The following is a 19,767-nucleotide window of genomic DNA, read 5'->3' as shown; positions in this document are numbered from 1 at the left end:
CCCAAAGCCAAATTTGTGCGGAACTAATGTTCATGCCTGTAACTTTCCAGGGTTGTGTTTCCGAACGTGTTCTTTAACAAAAATTGCTTCTTTTCATATTCCCTGCTACCCATTTAATTTATGCCCAGTAAGTTCCAAACTTCCTGTACAGTACTCACATATAATGAACCTATATCTCACAAGTGAACAAAGTTTGCATGGCATTCCATGTAAGGTGCCTCCAAGAAATGAAAAGTGATTATTAACAAGAAAAGTTACTAGTGATTCTAAATCTTCAAAGATTACAATGCTATAATTAATTTACCAAGCAAACACCTTAGGAATTTATAATTGATTGCTATTGGATCCCCCAACATCATCAATAAGAATCACTGTGCATCTACAGATTTTTGAGTCATTTCTTTTTTATCTCACCTCTGTCTGCAGTGTTTGAAGGCTTGTGTCAGTACTAAGGAGACGTTGCCAGGTACACTTTGCACCAAGATGCAGTCCACAGAGCAAAGAGATACAACATACTCAGTGGTTGAACTCAGGCAGTCCAGTACATCCTGGCATACCTAAAACCACATTCAACTACTTAAATAAAAGTTTTAAAACAGCAAACTTCAGAGTATTTGCATTTGTGTATCATTATTATTATTATTATTATTTGTGTTACTTGTGTTACTATTTAATTAAAACTTAATAACAAGATTTCTTCCAATAAATTGTGTGTTTATAATCATACATGATAATACTGTGTTCTGGTCTATTTTTGCAGTACATTCAGTTCTCCACGGAAAAAGCACCAAAATAAATTATAACCTTAATTTTCATAACATTTAGAATCTTAAAATGTATTTGTACATAAATCGATCTTGAATCTGAAAATAAATTGAATTTAACCTTTCAAGACTATGTTCCTTAAGTCTAAGAATTATGGCAAATGATGGAGTTATGGTTTGCTTTTAGATAATGGGGATAACAGAGAGGCAAAAAATCGTGAACAGTGCAGTGACGAAATGCTAGTGGGGTAAATGGAAAAAACAACAATTTCCCCCTCTATAGTATTTTCTAGCTTAAAAAGTTACGACAAAACAAGGGTCATTTAAAAATTGTGTTTTTGACTAAATTTTCTCTGCTCTATCTGTTTCAAAATACCACAAACTCTTAAAAAGATATGACAAATATTTTTTTAATGTATTTTATGAGAAAAAACTAAATCTTGGTGTTTCAGTTATTATCGTACTTACATAAATGTATCAATATAAACTATATGCTATTGTGATAGCATTTAAAGTAGTTTTATAACAAGTAGTTTTTCTACATAATATACAAATTCACTGTTCTAAATGTGTAAGTATAAATAGAATATTCTACCTGTAACAACTCAACCCAGCTAAAAATTATGTTCAAAATTCTCACCTTAATGTGCCTCACTAAAGTATCTCCAACCATGATGTCAACATCCCCTTGTAAAATAACAGTTATGTCATTAATAGCCTGTAACACAAATAATCTACTTTCACATATGTTACACATACATTTAAACTTCACCTCACAGTGGAAGTTCAGTAATAGTTCCTATACTCCTAGTAAAAAAAAATCCCTTTTGGCCCAGCCTACGGGCATTGGTAGATTTCAAAGTACCTATTTTTCTTCTGGAAATATATATATTATATATATATATATATATATATATATATAAACTCCTGGAACATTTTAAGAACTTAATGTACATAACCACCTATATGTTCACAAATATTCAAAAAAGATCAATTTAACATTTTCTCATATTCCATGCAGCGAAAATGTTTTGAATGTTTTTAACTTAATGCAGTCAGCATTGAATGATTTAACAAATTTCATATTATGCCTACTAAGATAGTTATACAATTATGTTGGTCATCCAAACACTATTTTCCATCCCTTCACTAATACACTAATATTATATTAGTGCACATTATATAAAATTATATTTGGACAAAGGTTTAAGGTAATATTAAGATAGTTATTAATAAATTCTGAAGAATTTGATACTAAGAAAGTTATATATATTTTTTTAAACCCCTTGTTTTTACGGTAATAGTTTGTTTCATCAATAACTGTTTGAGCCAAAAGATCAGATAAATTTTAGGAGTTTTACAATAAATTATAAAGGATTTTATAGTATATCTATTAAAAAAGAAATTACTTTTCTTTGTCATTCCACCCTTGTCATTCCCATCCCTTGCAGTAATGATTTGTTACATAAAATTTACTTCAGCTAAAAGTATTCAACAATATTTAAAAAAAAATCAACAATTTCAAGCCCAGGTTTTATCAACCCCTTGCAGTAATGGTTGTATTAACAAAAATTGTTTCAGACAAAATAATTTGATAAAAATTATAAAATTTACTAATAATTTGAACGGATTTAATAGTGTACCTACTAAGAGAGTTATGTATTTTTTTAAAATTGTAACCCCTCATTTTTTCAACCCCTTGCAGCAATGGTTTGTCTAATCAAAAATTGTTTCAGACACAAGTATTAGATACAAATTATAATATTAAAAAACCACTTGAACAAATTTGATGGTGTGCCTACGAAGGGAGTTATGAAATTTTTTTGTCATTTAACCTTTATTTATTCCACCCCTTGCAGTAATGGTTGGCATGTAAAAAATTATTTCAAACTAAAGTTGTTGATAATAATTTAAGATTTTACAATAAAACAGAATGGATTTAACAAAGTACATGGTATGCAAATTATTAATTTTCTTAAACTCTATTCCTTTATTTTTTTCAACCCCCTGCAACAATGATTTGTCTTGTCAAAAATTTTTTCAGACAAAAGTTTTAGATAACAATTATAAGATAATACATAATTTGTACGAATTCGATTTTGTGCCTACGAAGGAAATTATGATTTTTACAGAATGTTCAAACGGATGTGATATTTTCTTTATTGTGGGAGTTACAGCAAATATTTCTGTTTTTGAAAAAACCTTCCATACATCTACCCATTTGGTCATATATTGCCCATTAATGAACTCCACCGAGATTTTCCACTACTAGATTTTATGTATCAGTTGGGAAGTGATTTGTGAAAAATTGTGACAGTTATCATGTACACAAAATATTATATATACATATATAAATACATACATAAACTTTTGAGTTGGCGATGGTTTTGGGGTCTATGGACTATGAAACGAAAAACTAAGTAAAAATTGTCCGAAATTCGCACCACGGTAATAGCTACAATAGGTGGAATTTCTTTGAAATCTACTTAAAAAAGATAACTCAAACCTGAGTTAGGGAAAACATTTTCTGCAACTGAATTGTATTTAATCTTCCAAGTTTATTGTTTTACGTAGTGTATTACAGCTCATTGATGATGTCACAGACCGGTGTAATGAGTCAGCAATCCGCTATGGCCCACGGCGTCTGCCTCGAGTGATCTCGGGAGACTATGGATAGTCAACTTAAGGATGGTCAGTTAAGGCACCATCTCACATGCCAAATTTGAAATTTTTTTTTGTACACCTATCCCTCACTTAGCACGTCTTCAGATTGCGCGGATACATTTAGCACAATGTGAATTTTACTGCCCCAGTCTTGAATAGCACGTCTGTAAATTTCAGTTAGCATGAAATCTCGGCAGGAAAAAAAAAAGTCACGAAGTCTGTTTCAACTTCTGTAAACAACAGATGTGCCGTTGGATACAGTTATCCAAACAAGGGGTAAAGTGATGCGCGTACAGGTATGTCTACGCTATCGGTTGTTGTACAAACATCAGCTATGGCAAGTTAAATTGCGGCTATGGAGTGTAAAAAACCAAATGTTTTTTACGTCCGTGCATATGCCGCCGTGCCGTACCGTTGTCGCCTGGCCACAAACCGGGCCGAGAAATCAGTTTAGCCAGTGGCAGAGAATTCACTCAAACAAAAGCAACGTGTGCCCATTCAGCTGCCGGTAACAGTACATGCTTGATCAGTCATAATGCATTGTGTTCAAGTATTTGAGACAAAACTAGAAGAATTACGGCACGCAGATTGTCATGAAGGCCACGCTTATGTTGGTCGCACTTTAGTTTTAAGAAAGTCAACTGTGCGCACAATCGTACGAAATAAGGACTCTTATCAAACGTTTATATAAGTCTGATGCTGTTGGTTGTACTAGCGGGAATATATTTGACATTAGATATCGGAACAGAAATGAACAGATTATTCCGTGGAAAAGGTTGTTAAAATTTATGTTGCAATGAAAAAAATAATCATTGGCCTGACAGGATTGGTGTGAACCAGGTGGTGAAACACAAATAAGCACTTTAATTTTTGAAAAATTAAAATGTAATTATCTGGACAGTAATATTGGTTTCAATGTCAGTAAAGGATGGTTTGGAAAGGTACGCGACGTGAGTTGAAGGTTAAGCCCGGGCGGGCAAGTCAGCCAGCCGACTGACGTTAAAGTACATAACCATATATCTCCCATTACGCGGTGTCGTATTTGTCATACAAAGTGCAATGAGAGCCATATAAAGATAAATGGTGTGACATATTTATAGTTGAGTGTTATTCAACACATTTATATTACGTAACGTATATTTTCCTACACAATTTTGGAACACATTAAATAAATTAGCCTTGCTATTTATGGAAACTAATGCTTCAGAATACACAATTTCGAATAACACAAGTATTTTTAGGAATGTATTATATGTGCTAAGTGAGGGATAGGTGTAATTTTTTCGTCATTACTTTTATTTGAGTGTTATTTTTAAAATTTAGCTAGATACCTACTTGGAATTTTTTTCCAGCCACAAATATTTTAAACAGATATTCACTGCATGTAAAATTATGGGTGTGAAAAATTGTGCAAGTGATGATAATTACAAAGACTTGCATGCCTTTTTACAGCCATGATATTACATTGTTGAAAATATTTGTGGCAGAACAAATGCAAAAGAGGTATCAGTTAAGATTTTAAAAATAGTCCTTAAATAAAAGATATAATGAAAAAATAAAGAAAAAAAATTATGGCATGTAGAACAGAGGCTAAAGATTCAAATGTGGGTGCTCTGGAATGCAAGTCCCGTGTCTGACCATTGCAATGTCCCAAGGCCTCAAACCTTCCTACAGACCTGCCAACATTCAAATTTAAAAAATCATGAGGTCCTCGATAAAAATTTTCAGGCCCATAAATACAGATTAGATATAAAAAACAACAAATGAGAATCTTTAAATTTAAGTGACATACCTGTACATATGTTACATGGTCTCTGCTTCAAAATTTATTTAAACAAATTATAGGTTGCAGATTTAATTTAGTTGAACATAATTTAGCGCTGTCGTGTAGTGATCATGCAGGGCCGCAACTATAAAAGATGTAAAATAACATTCTGCTCGTGTAACACTATTATCACTGTTCACAGCCAAATTATTTTTTTTATTGGAAGCAATACACTTCATGTGTTAGTTGTGTTTTTTTTGTAGCGACTTGTTTCACAATGTCTCCTCTTCAACTATGCGAGATAGAAAAATCAGCATGGCACACGCTACAAAACGCAAAATTGCTTCCTTTACGTGACTCGAGTATTGATGGAAACTCGTTACTGTAAGCTTTCGTAAAACTTGTTTTGTAACTTTTACAAACAAAATCTTGGGGCCCCGAAAAATCGTGAAGAAACACTATTTTGGCGTGAGGGCGTGAGATGGACCTTAAAATCGTGAGCCTCACACCAAAATCGTGAGAGTTGGCAGGTCTGTTCCTATATATACCACTGACTCTATAGTATTTGAGAGATTTGAAGTTTGAGGAAAATATTTTAGGAAAAATATTGAAGGAAATGAAAAATAAATAATTAAACAATTAAAACTCTGAAGTTTACAAGAGATATTTTAGTTTCCTTTTAACATTTGTCCTTTTACCGTTCCCAAGATACTGTATTGTTAGTGTCTCATTGTAAAAATTATAATTATATCTACTGATTCAGGAAAATCTGTGTGTGAAACAAACATTTGAAGGGTTGAATACTTTACATAGTAATAATTTTTATTTCTTTGACATTATTTTATTTTTGACCCTTGAGACCATGATTTGTTTTTGAGAGATAGATTATAGGAACTTTTTGTAATTAGAATTTGGATTCAATCAATCATTAGTTTGCCATGTGTTACAGCACTGCGCTCTGATTACCATTTTTGTTACGTTGAGGCAGTGTAGGTAAATCAGATTAAAAACATAAATAATACCATTAACATTATACACTGCTGTAACGGTGGATCTTTTAGTTTCACAAGGATATGAGGAATGAACAAAAACAAGGTGTGATTACGTCTGAATATAATTACTCCATATTTATTTAAGGAAACTTATAAGTTTATAACAGATATTAAAATGTGTTAAAATACAATTTCAATTACATAATTAAAGAGCTCTCGGATATGTTAAAAAAATATGGGCCAGCCCTAAATTAGATTATAAAAGGTTTCATTAAAAATAAATAAACAAACTCAATTAAATTAAAGAAAAAGAAATACAAAGCGGTATAACAATCCCAATACTGATGGTGAAAGTCCAAAACGAAAGTGTTATATAGTTCTTATTTCTTCGAACGTAGTAATTTAAAGGTTCAAAAATATTGCAGGACCGAAGTTTGGTAGCTCGCTGCCCAGAGTTCAGCAGTCAACGTGGTGCCAGGGCACCTGTTTGTTGAAGAGGAAGAGTGTGAAAATGCTAAGTCTGCATCCGGCTCTTGGACCTGTCTGTGAACAGTCCGAATCAAACATGATCAGAACTAGTACACAGACAGTTAGCAAACTGGGCAGAAAATGCCCGCAAAAAAATAAGGGAGGTCAGGGAATAAAGCTGATAGTAACTCACCAGACAGGGAAGTTGGCTCCTAGGTTCTGAAGCGTAGCAAGTCCGGATCTGAAGATCGCGGAAATGCCGGAAGAGCGGACGTTACCATCATTTTCAAAAAAAATTATTTAAAAAAAGGTAACAACTATGCTGAGTACTGTACAGACGGACTAAACTACTTAAAGAATTAATAGGGATAGCATCCCTTGTCTAATTGACTACATCGTCGGTTTTGGCCGGACAGAAGTCTTGTAGTACGTCTCGTCGATCCGCCGATAATCTAAAACAGTCCGTCTGGAATCGCGACGCGAAGTGTCCGCGGAAGGGACGCGTGTCGTAATTAAAAGGAAATGCTCAAACAAAAGGTGGGGGTTAGACTAGGGCGTCCGGACCGAAAGGTTACGAAGTTCTCCGAGTGGGAATCACAAAAAACTCTGACTTCGATATCTCGAAGTTGGTAGCACTGGCTGATTTTAGCACTACCTGTTGAGGGGTGTCTGAAACAAATAGGGATTGACTTGCCCGAGGCGTCTGCTCCAGCCTGGGGCTAATGGCGCAGTCGGTGCTGCTCTCTGGCGGCCTACAGGGGAAAGAAAGAGGAAGGTTGGCAATGTCGCCACCAGGTGTTGCGGGCGTTAGCTCCACCAGCTGGCGACAAGTGAAGAAGTTACTATTTCTGCCGCTAGATGTCGTGTGTGGTCCATATTTGCACATATTTTTTCTGTGGCAAATCATCCTTTAAGTCGGCCACTGCCTGCCGAGTTCACGTCAGGGCAATGATCCTGGGCTAAATTCTGAGAACCAAGGTGGTAGCTGGGAGGGGTGAGGGTGGACAAAAAACGCAACGAGGCTGGGAACGAGCATCCTAACGTGACTTTCTATGAGTGAACCTAAGACGTATGTGTGACGGTAAGAGCTGTTCTAAGCTCATCTCTGAGAAATGGTAACAACTCGTCCAGAGCTGTTGTATGCAAATTTAGTCATGCAGGGAGATAATGTTACAGGCCTACGGGCGTGACTGCAAGCGGGAGAAATGTCATCCGGGCTGCTAACGTCTTCATTAGACTTACAAAAGATCAGATTGACCCTGAGAAAAGGGTCCTCGGGTCACTGCCGCAAAGTTCTAAGTAGAGTAAACCAGCCTAACAAAGTGTAAAACACCCAATTGCAACCAAATTATATAGAAAATAAAATTTCCAAAAATAATTTAAAATTATAATAAAAATTTAAAAAAAACCTGCCGAAATACCTAATTTCCGGCACACATGAATATTTAGTATAATTTACATTACGGTACTTATATTAACAGTATTACTAACAATTAAAATCCCAGCAACCTATTTTTTTTGTCATATTCACTAAGATTTTCTTTAAAATCATACAGTTTAGAGTTAAAAAAAAATATTGCACTTTAAAGAAATTCACTATTTACAACTAAAGAAACTTGAACCATTCTCTGAGATGTTAGTTAATTCATATAAAATAGTTAGTAGCTCTGAGATTACCTAGAAATAACTTACATTTTTGTTTATACAAATTTAACATTATACAGTTAAATGCACAGAGCCTTAAGACATTGAGACCTACAAAATTATAGTAAACTCCCAAATAACAGTGTATTGAGATCAAACCCAAGAACTTCAACACAAGGGTGTGAAACGCTAGAAATTATGTCCATTTATTGTGAGCAGACACACTTCTACACGTGAACTACCTAAACAACTGCTTCACTGCAGCTACTTAAGAGTGTTCGATAGTCACATATCAACTGAGAAAAACACTGTGATTTTTTCTTGTAGCATCCTGTTGAGGGTTGCTGTGTACTTTTTTTATTTGTGCGACTGGGTGCCTTCTTGCACCACACGTTGGACCTTGGGACAGTGCTGCGATCTGTGGACTAAACGGACAGTTACGCATTATCATGGCGTCGGTTCGAATGTTGATGTATGTGCTCGAACATTTTCTGATCCTCCGGGCCGGATAATAACGCAAATCAAGATTAGCGGCGGGTGAAAGTGTTATAATAGCATCTAGGGAACGATTTACAAAATATTTTGCATGGGAAAACGGCATAAGGACTTACCGGTGACGCGTGGTTGTAAGGCAGACGGCTTATAAATAATGACGTACATCGCGAAGGTAAAAAGTGATAATTATTAGAAGAGTGAAATTATGCGGCAGTGCATCTATGTTTACGGTTATTACGGGCACACAAGAGTCCTTACGTGGGGATTAGTGAAGTTACGCAAGAAAAAATAACGAAGACAAAAACAAAGGGAAACGCTTACGCACTAATAAGCACAATGGCGGCACAAACACCGGAATTGCAACACGTAATTTTCAACTTTTTATTGGGCAAGGCCGATGAAGCCCGTGATTTGTATGAAGCGTCGGAGGAGGATGCATCCAAATTGGAGGATTTTAAAATTGTATTTGAGGAAGTTATAGAAAAAAGGAGTGAGTTACTAGCAAATTTCTTTGCAATGTGCACTAACCCCCCAAGTGATAAGGTCGATATGAGCGAAGTCAAGCAACAGTTCGCGGTTTATGAACTAGTATTCCGGGAATTGCGGAAATTATACAATAAACAGATGTCAAGCCAAAGTGAGGTTAAGGCACCAGGTGACACAGGGCCTAACACGGGATCGCAAGCCACGTTAAGTCCCCACGTGTCAATGTTGCCTGCGTTACCGCTACCGGTGTTCGGCGGTAACCGTGCTGAGTGGAAGGGATTTGCAGAACTATTTAATTCGGTGGTTGGCCAATGTTTGCACTTAACTAAAGTGCAAAAAACTCACTATCTGTTAGGATGCCTTAAGGGCGAGGCGCGGGACTTAGTTTGCAACATACCGGTCACGGAAGGTAATTATGATGTAATTTGAGGTCTTTTGGAAAGGAAATTCTTGAGTGTTCGGATCACAGCGACCATCCATGTGCAAAAAATACTGCATTTGGCTCACGTAGACAGTCGCAGTGAAATTGCCCTTAGCAAGTTTGTAGCCTGTGTCGAAGAGAATGTAAATGCCCTGAAGGCACTGGAATTTCCTGTCGAAAAGTGGGACTTCCTCATATTGAACATTTTGCTAGAGAAGCTTGATTCACCTTTGAAACAGGGGTTTGAAATGTCAAATGAAGAGGACATTCCCTCCTACCGCAATCTCTTGAATTTTCTGGACAGGAGGGCAAAGGCAGCAGAGCAAATCCATCTGTCTTCAGTTAGAAGCACCAGGCCAGTCTTCTCACAAAACGCTTCAAGCAACCGGGTTCTTAACGTAAATAAGTGGCGACCGATGAATGTGTCAGACTCAAACATACCCGGTTTTCAAAAGACTACGCTTGTTTCAACTCAAGACAACCTGAAGTGTAGTGTGTGCGACGGATTTCATGGATTGCACACCTGCCAGGAATTTCGTTCAAGGTCGGTTGAGGATAGACGGAACTTAGTGCAGGCGCAGAGGCTCTGTTATAACTGTCTACGGGCACAACACGTGGCAGCACAGTGTAAGTCTAAGTTTCGCTGCCTACTCTGCCAGGGCAGTCACCATACACTCCTCCACATTGCCACGGGACAGGGGCCTAGGAACTACGCAGCGAGCTCAGATGACGATGGACGGGGTGAGGAAGAAAGTCCAGCAATTACCATGTGTGCATCAGAAGAAATGAGGCCGGTCAATCCACCCACCACAGTTCTGTTAATGACGGCATTGATACACATCAAGGACGGTGCCGGTCAATACCAAGTGGTTCGTGCGTTACTAGATACTGCTTCGCAGTCTTCCTTCATCACAGAGGCGTGTGTACAACGGCTGGGACTAAGGCAACATCATACAAATGTGAGTATTGCTGGGGTTGGCAACACTTTAATCCCGGAAGCCAAGGGATCAGTTATTTGCGAGATTAGATCACACCAATCACCAAAACTTCACATCACCAGCAAGGCATTAATTCTTAAAAGAATAACTAAAGACCTACCATCAACCAAGATTGCCACTGGGAGCTTAGTGCATCTAGATGGCCTGCCGTTGGCAGATCCCCAGTTCTCTGTGCCCAGTGCCATAGACATGCTGCTTTCTGCGGAGGTAGTTGCAGAAGTAATGACAGGTACCAAGATTCACGGACCGCCTCATGCCTTCCAAACCCTTTTCGGATGGGTACTGGCAGGCAATGCACCATGTGAACATTTCACTCAGCCGGCATCAGCATCATTACATGTCCCTAGACCTCGCTCTTCAACGGTTCTGGGAGGTTGAAAATCTCCCTAGTAAGACCTTCACATCCAGGGAAGATCAGATCTGTGAACAGCACTTTCAGGAGACTCACAGGCGTGATAACCAAGGCAGGTATGTGTTGAGACTTCCGTTTGCACGTTCAGCGGACATGTTGGGTGATTCATTCACAACTGCCCTCAAGCGATTGCAGGGGTTAGAGCGTAAATTATGTCGATCCCCACAGTTGCTTCAGCAATACCAGCAATTCATGGAGGAGTACGAAAGCCTGGGCCATATGTCAAAGATTGGGATATTGACACAGGATGCCGACAGCAAGGTGTCTGTATCATTACGAGAGGATGCGCGTAACCAACCACTGTACATTATACCACATCATGCTGTGGTCAAGGAAGATAGTTTAACGACTAAGGTACGCGTAGTATTTGATGCATCGTCGGAGATGACCAATGGACCCTCCTTGAACAAGCTGCTGTTGTCTGGTCCTAAATTGCACAAGGAGGTTGCTGACATAGTGCTGAATTTCCGAACATCAGCAATTGCGAAAACAGCTGATGTATGCAAGATGTATCGTCAAATTGTAATTGATCCTGAGGATAGGAAGTTCCAGTGTATTTTGTGGCGTACTTCGGTTAGTGACCCCATACATATATTTGAGCTGAACACAGTAACGTATGGACTATCATCTTCACCCTTCCAAGCGCTCCGAACCATGCAGCAGTTGGCAACAGACGAAGGCGCTAACTATCCTTCAGCTGCTCACACTCTGTTACATGATGTGTTTGTCGATGATATTGTGACCGGAGCTGATACTGTAGGTGATGCACAGGAATTGAAAACTCAGCTAGTGGCGCTACTCGGAGCAGGTGGCTTCCAACTTCACAAATGGTGCTCCAATCATGGAAATGTAGTCGGCACCCATGACACTGTTCAGGCTGATATGAAATTTGACATTACGGAGTCGGTGAAGGTGTTAGGAATACATTGGACGCCATCAAAGGATGAGTTTTGCTACAAGGTAAAGGTACCCACTGTACCGAATACCAAACGTGGTATTCTGTCTTTCATAGCTCGATTGTATGACCCATGTGGCTGGTTGGCCCCAGTGATTACAGCCAGTAAAATTCTGCTGCAAGTGTTGTGGACTAAGGGTCTTGGTTGGGACGACCAAGTTGACGAAGGCATCTTGTCTGAATGGGAGAGCTTTACTGCAGCGTTACCATTGTTGTCTCGGGTACGAATACCCCGATTTATTCCATTGCAAGAATTGGACGTTCAGTTTCACGGGTTCTGTGACGCGAGTGAGAAGGCATATGATGCAGTCATGTATGTTAGGTGTGTAACAAGGAGCGGTGAAGTTACTGTGCGCCTGCTAATGGCAAAGTCAAGGGTCGCTCCCTTAAAGACATTGTCCATTCCAAAACTTGAGCTCTGTGCTGCACACTTGTTGAGTAAGCTATGCTTACATGTTCTGGCACTTTTCCAGCCCAAGGTCAAGACTCCAGCGTTGCATGCTTGGACAGACTCAACTGTTGTCCTAGCTTGGTTAAGAATGTCTCCACACAAGCTACAGACATTTGTAGCCAATAGAGTGGCCGAAATTCAGAGTGCTGTGCCGCAAAGTGCCTGGAAGCATGTTCCCTCGGAATGCCAGCCAGCTGATGCAGCTTCTCGTGGATGCTTGCCAGTTCAACTGCTGAGCAGTCTTGCTGGTTCGGCGGTCCTGGATGGCTGTTGCAAAAGGAAGAACATTGGCCATCACAGGCGATGAAACACCACGGGAGCATTCCCGAACTGAAACCACCCTCAGTTGCAATATTGGTTGCTCAGCATGAAAAGAAGTCAGAGGACCCTCTAGGTCTTATCCAGAATGCATCTTCATTGAGTAAACTTCAGGCTGTGACAGCATGGGTTCTGCGGGCGAAAGCAGGATTCCAGAAACAACAGTACTTACAGGACACCATTTTAACCTTCAAGGAAAGGGAGGATGCTTTAACTTACCTGATCAAAATGACCCAATTATATTTCTTTAAGGATGCCATCACTGCCATCAAGAAAGGGGAAACATGTAGCAAGAATATTCAGGCATTGGCACCCTTCATTGACTTACAGGAAGTCGTCAGGGTGGGCGGCAGGTTACAAAATGCCTCTATTCCTGAGAGGACTAAGCATCCTATTCTGTTACCGGCACAAAGCAAACTTTCAGAGTTAATTGTGATTCACTTTCATGTTGGCCACCTCCATGCGGGCCCACAGACGACTTTGTGTATGACACGGCGTCAATATGTACTGGATAGTCTCTGGAAGAAGTCTCGTTCGCAAGCTGCTTCACAAGTGTATGAATTGTTTTAAGGTGAGAGCTACGGCATTGACACCACTAATGGGCGCACTACCAGTCGCAAGACTTACTCAAGTCAGAGCGTTTCGTTCTGTAGGAGTCGATTTTGCAGGGCCATTTCTCACTACCCCAGTCAGAACACGAAGAAGAGTGACGTATAAGACCTACATGTGTTTGTTTGTCTGTATGGCCACTAAGGCGGTACATCTTGAAATGGTGACTGATCTTTCTGTAGACACATTCTTAGCAGCCTTGAAACGGTTTGTATCACTCCGAGGAACTCCCACAGAAATCTACTCTGACAACGGTACTAACTTTGTGGGTGTCAGTAACCACTTGAAGGAACTCTACAAGACTGTGTGGTCAGGCGAGCCTCGACAGCACATCCTGTGTGAAGCAGCTCAACGAGGTATCAAATGGCACTTCAACCCCCCCGCAAGCCCTCACTTTGGGGGCCTTTGGGAGGCGGCTGTTAAAATAGCAAAACAACACATGAAGCGAGTAGTGGGGAACCTGCTGCTTACCCTTGAGGAATTTGTCACTCTGCTAGCACAAATATCAGCGGTGATGAACTCTCGGCCACTGTGTGCGCTGTCAACAGACCCTGAAGAGTATGATGTACTCACTCCAGGTCATTTTCTGGTTGGCGAGCCAATGACTGCCGTGCCAGACCATGATTTGATGAATATTTGCCTAAATAAGTTGGACAGATGGCAACTTGTTACCCGCTTGCAACAGACAATGTGGAAATGGTAGTGTGTGGAGTACCTCCACACTCTTCAACAACGTGCTAAATGGACCACCCCAACACCTAACGTACAACTAGACCAGCTGGTTTTGGTCCAAGAACCCTATCTTCCTCCACTTAAATGGAAGACTGCCAGAGTCACAGCTCTCCATCCAGGCCAAGATGGGATAGTGCATGTTGTCACACTGAAGACTCCTCATGGGACATTTGTGAGACCAGTGGCTAAAGTTTGCCCATTGCCCATGAACTAACTATACTAGTTATTGGCTAGTTCACATTCTTTTTAGGGATGCCGTAGGGTTATGTAGTTTTTTTGTCTAGATGTTTACCTGGTGATTATGAAAATACTTATTTTCGGTGGGCGGAATGTTGAGGGTTGCTGCGTACTTTTTTTATTTGTGCGACTGGGTGCCTTCTTGCACCACATGTTGGACCTTGGGACAGTGCTGCGATCTGTGGACTAAACGGACAGTTACGCATCATCATGGCGTCAGTTCGAATGTTGATGTATGTGCTCGAACACATCCAATTTGGCAAATGATTTTCAGTTAACTCGAAAATAACTATGTACTCGAAAAAAATCCATAGTATATTAGAAAATAGTTTTCTAAACAAAACCAAGTCAAAAACAGGCACAGGTACTTAATTTTCATCAGTTAACAGTAAACTATTGGTAAGTTATGTGCAAAATTCAACCCACCTGAAGCAATGGTGACCCTATGCCAGCACCCCATCCCCCCCCCCCCCAAAAAAAAAAACCCTGATCTAAAACAAACAAACCGAAGTGAAAAGATAAAATAATCTATTTCAGTATGTACTTTACACACTCTTTTGTAAAAATGTACCTATTATTTGATATTTTTTAGTGATTCTGGTTAGTTTAACTTCAGAGGACATAATGTCATAAATATGTTATAATAGCCTTTTCAAACACCCACTAAAATACTGTCATAACTCAAAAAATGCCATTATTTTAGGGATGGGATTTTCGAATCTTGGATTCGTCGAATATACCGAATCCTATGGATTCGAGGATTCGTAGGATCCGAGGTGGGATTCGAGGTGGGATTCGAGGTGGGATTCGAGGTGGGTTTTTAAGAGTTTTAGGTAGTAATTTAAAATTGTAGTGCTGGGCGAAGTTTGAAAATTTCAAACCGAACCGAACCGAATCCTTACGTTCGGTTCGAAACCTCTTAAAATATATTCGAAAAACCGAACGTTCGTTTAAAAAAAAAAATTACGTTTTTATCATTTTCTAACCCCCATTTGAGACCATTCACAAAACAGCACAACAAAATTCCATTACTTGTAATATTCCGACTTTTATTGCATAATCGTCGCCTCAACAGTTTCAAGCGCAGACAAAATAATAAAAAAAAGTTATTAATCGTCGCATAACTCTCATAGCATTTTTTCATATAGGCGCGCTTTGTTTTTTGTTTACTTTAGAGAATTTTGTATGCATTTCTCGTACTACGTAATATAAACTATCGTACAAATGCCAAAGGTATTGTATATTATACCTTTAACTATAGTGCGTGTACGAGAAGTGTTGTAAAATCACCAAAGATTGCGTACCCCATACGTTAAACTAAAGCGCATGTACGAGAACTCTCGTATTTCGGCCAAACTAACGTGATCAAGTTAACACAAGACAAATGCGGTAGGAAATGATTACGTAAATTACGTATTTTAAATTACTGAAATGTATTTATTTTCTTTGGACTTTTTGGTTATAACAGTCAGGTACTGAAAATATTAATTTAATCTTGTGTATTAAAAGTACTGGTCCAGTAAATATTACAGTACGGTACTAAGTTGACTAGTGTAGTTGCGGCAGCCATCATTATTTCTCATGTTTTCTTTTTTCCGACGCAAATTTTTATAACCACACTGACTTACGTTACGTTTACAATATTATTGTTCTTGAGGTGATTTGCGACTAGCAGGACTTACGTCGTTTAAGTTTTCCAAATAGAGAAAAGATAATGACGACCCAGATGACCCAGAACCACCCCAAAAAATGTCTAAATTTTCTTCTGACGAGCAGCATTCTTCCAAGAAAACAGCAACTGCAGTCAGCGGGTTTTGTAATGTGGATAGGTAACTTAATTCACATTCGACTTTTTTTTAATGTCCTATTAAAAAGTTTTACTTTTTAAAAATGTTAGGTTATGTCTACCACAAAAATATGTTGTGGCCTTATGCTGAATTTTCGTTATCTTTATAATCTTATATTTTTTTTAATGAATGTTAGTGTACACTGAAAAAGGAAGATAGTCTTTTTGAATTTAGATGGAATTTCTTCATGAATTAAAAGTATATATATCTAAAGAAATTAAATGAAAAATGATTTTCTCTAAACTGTTTTCTTTCCTTCATTATTTATTGCATAAACTTTACTTATAAAATGTTTTGCAATGTTTTAATAAAGCTAAGCTATATAATGTTTTAATTTTACATATGGCTGGAGAACCTTTCTTTCTTACCATTCAGTTAAAGACCAAAATGCTGGTGGTCGGTTCATTTTAATTCAAAACAATTATTTCTGTATGAGGTTCGGTTCGGCTTGGTTCAAAATTTTTTTGCTATGGTTCGATTCGGTTCGGTTCGGTTCGAAACCAGATAACTGAGGTTCGCCCAGCTCTAGAAAATTGTATACCTAAACTGTATTATAAAGGCAACGGAAATAGCACAAACATAAGATAAACTACGCTGCATTTTGTCAATTAGCATAACTACTCGATCATTTCCAACCTTCAATAATATAACATTGCAGAAAAAATGTAATTTTTTTAAATGGTGTCTGTTATACAAATGTATTTTATTGAAAACATAGGAAGGATTAATTTAACAGAGAATTAGACAGATGCAAACTTATGTGTGTGGTTTTTGAGGTTATTTGTCTCTATTTTATATCAGGTGTATACACTATGCACTTATTTTACAATTTTATAAATACACATGTGATTTTTTTTAATACATAGTCCTATGTAATTTTTTAAAATAAATGTGTGATTTTTTTTAATAACATGTGGTGAAGTTTAGTGTGGGACTGGGATTCGAGATTCGATGACAAACACTGAGGATTCGAACAAGGATTCGGATTCGACCAAAATGTGGATTCGTCCCATCCCTACATTATTTATTTACTACATGAAAAATTAAGTAACAGTGTAAAATACTATTATATGTCTGCTTGGTGTAAAATAAAATTTTAATGCAAATTCTTCACTATTTTACTATAGATATATTAGTATCTCAAACCCAGTAAGAGAATGGCGTGAGTTACGTACAACTCTGAGTTAAGCACCCATAAACCTTCACTGAATCGCCCCTCCCAAAACTCGGAGGTGGGTCTGCCTCTGAACCAAAGAGCTATTCTGTACGTCTGGCACTCTCGCAAGAGACACGGCCACCTGCAGGAAGAGCTGCCTCGCCGCCGGCACGGCGTGCCGCAGCAGCGACCGGTCTGCCTCCGCGAGGGCCACGCAGGGGAGACTTGTCAGCAGAGCCGCCTGCAGACACCGCAGCTGCAGCGCAGTGTCGCCTCTTTGCTGCTGCAGGGAGCTGTGAGAGCGTTCAGGAGAGTAGCACTTCCCATCCATCGGTGCCAACAGTTCAAACAGACCATTGTACTCTTGGAACCTAATAGGGGCTGTGGTTAAATTTTTTTTTTGTTTTTAACTTAAAGTAATTATTACAACTGTTTTATTGTGTACTAAAACATACTATATGTGAACACAATCTCATTTATAACATTCTCAAATTCACACTGTTTCATGAAATGGAGTGTTTTCAATAAGTTAGACACTTTTTCACTAAATTTGTAATCAAAGTTTATGTCAAACAGAAAAATGTATGTGTTTAAGGGTACTTGACTCCATGTAGAATCCACAGACATGTAAATAAATGTTATACTGTTACATCAATGTTACACTGTAGTGTAATGGGGAGAATCAACCATGTTCTACCTTCTAAAGGTAAGAAAATCCTGCACTAACCAAACAAAAAAAATATGGATGCAGGTCTTGTGTATTACTAGAAATACCAGTAATTTGTTACCTTAGGAACCTCACTTAAAAAATAAAACAATTTAAGGCTATTTTTGGCTTACCCTAATTATCCTAATTAGTTCTGTAAAACAGCATTGCTATATTTCAAATATTTTTCCAGCATTTTACCATTTGAAGGGTTGGTTAGGTTAACTAAATTAAAAACATTGTAAAACCATGTGAAATGTTGATAAGGTTAGGTTTACTAAATTAATTATACTGTAAAATAGTGTAGATGTTTAGTTAAGTGGTAATTTTGGAAGAAAGCCACTTTTCCATAAAATTATAATAAATATCAAGGAATGCTTTTATTCACTTCCTGATACTTATTGCAATCATCACCTAAGAAGGCAATGTGATACTTCACGTAGTTTACCAGTAATAGACAATTTTAAAGTGGTTAGGTTAGGTACATTAAAAATAGCACAAGATCATGAGAATCGTTTGGTGGATTAGATTATCTACATTCAAATTTCTTCTTAATATTGTGCAAATGCTTTAAAATTATGAGAACGATTAATTAGATTAGGTTACCTGTACTTTTAAATTGTATGAACAAGTGCCTAGTTACATTAGTAATACTATGAAACATTTTTAAAAATCGCTAACCCAACAAACCATCCACATTATTATAAAGTTTTATTTAATATAGCTAACCTAACTAAACCGGCAATTCTCACAATATAACAGTATTTGTAATATGTAACATATTTATTTATTTAATTACATCTCTCTATTGACCCCTATACATGTCATAACACATATAGTTAAACACGCCCACTTAAAGAAAGATTGTAATACATCATATAGTAAAAACAAACATTACAACTCCAATAACGTAATTAATTTTTCCATCACGAAACATAGCGAGTGGTGAAAAGGATATAACTAACACAGGGACGATATCATTTAGTTTCTCAGTTACATCTTTACGTGACCAATGTGCTATACTGTTAAGTATTCCAGATATAGAGTCTTGAGAGCTCATTGCACAGAATTAATTCAAAACCTTTTTCCGTAGCTGCTAAACATTGCTGTTTAATTAAAGTTAAACCAAAATAATTTCATTTTAAGCGCGTAAAATTCTAGTACATTTCATAGACAACACGATTTCGTAGTGATTCATACACTATGTAAAATATTTGCTATATATGAATTACATACAAAAATAACATTGACTTATAAATTTAGCTGTATAAAATGTATCGCGGTGTTTGTGGTTATTTAACTGAAAAATATAACATATGTGCATTAATTTTTAATATACTATTTATTTTGGGCACAATGTGATAATGTCAAAATGTGAAAAAGATGAAATTATAAAACTGAATTGTAGATTTAATAATTTTTTACAGCATGACTATTCATTTTACATTTTATTATTAAAAGATTGGCATCGTTAAAACAAAGAAAATAATTTATGAAATGCTTTGAGATTACATTGAATTACAGAATAAATATGTGATAAAGACAAACTCTTAACATCTGAAGTGCATTACTTGATGTAAGTTTTTGGACATATGCCATTGCTAAGAACTTTTTCTGTTGAAGAAAAACTAATAAATAAAATAAATA

At 37.6% G+C, this 19,767-nt stretch overlaps 1 protein-coding gene across 6 annotated transcripts in view; it reads right to left on the bottom strand.

Moving 5' to 3' along the window:
* The window catches only part of LOC134542061 (FIGNL1-interacting regulator of recombination and mitosis-like), a 50,522-nt gene extending 31,234 nt beyond the window's left edge, over window positions 1-19,288 (bottom strand). The window contains exons 1-4 of one of the 6 annotated variants that reach the window (XM_063385941.1): window positions 19,079-19,275; window positions 17,557-17,709; window positions 1,405-1,482; window positions 415-557 (exon numbers count right to left, since the gene is read on the bottom strand). In XM_063385941.1, the coding sequence (XP_063242011.1) occupies window positions 415-557; window positions 1,405-1,482; window positions 17,557-17,709; window positions 19,079-19,180 (476 nt within the window). In that variant the 5' untranslated portion in view covers window positions 19,181-19,275. Of the gene's footprint in view, window positions 1-414; window positions 558-1,404; window positions 1,483-8,649; window positions 8,679-14,466; window positions 14,598-15,443 lie in introns of those variants that run through there. The other 5 variants (XM_063385968.1, XM_063385951.1, XM_063385958.1 and 2 more) reach the window with 5 other exon arrangements.
* Between the last annotated feature and the right edge of the window lie 479 nt (window positions 19,289-19,767).

Source organism: Bacillus rossius, chromosome 1 (assembly GCF_032445375.1).
Source record: "Bacillus rossius redtenbacheri isolate Brsri chromosome 1, Brsri_v3, whole genome shotgun sequence".
Classification (NCBI taxonomy): domain Eukaryota; kingdom Metazoa; phylum Arthropoda; class Insecta; order Phasmatodea; family Bacillidae; genus Bacillus; species Bacillus rossius.
The sequence above is the reverse complement of the archived record's forward strand: the minus strand, read 5'-3'. Positions and strand labels throughout refer to the sequence as shown.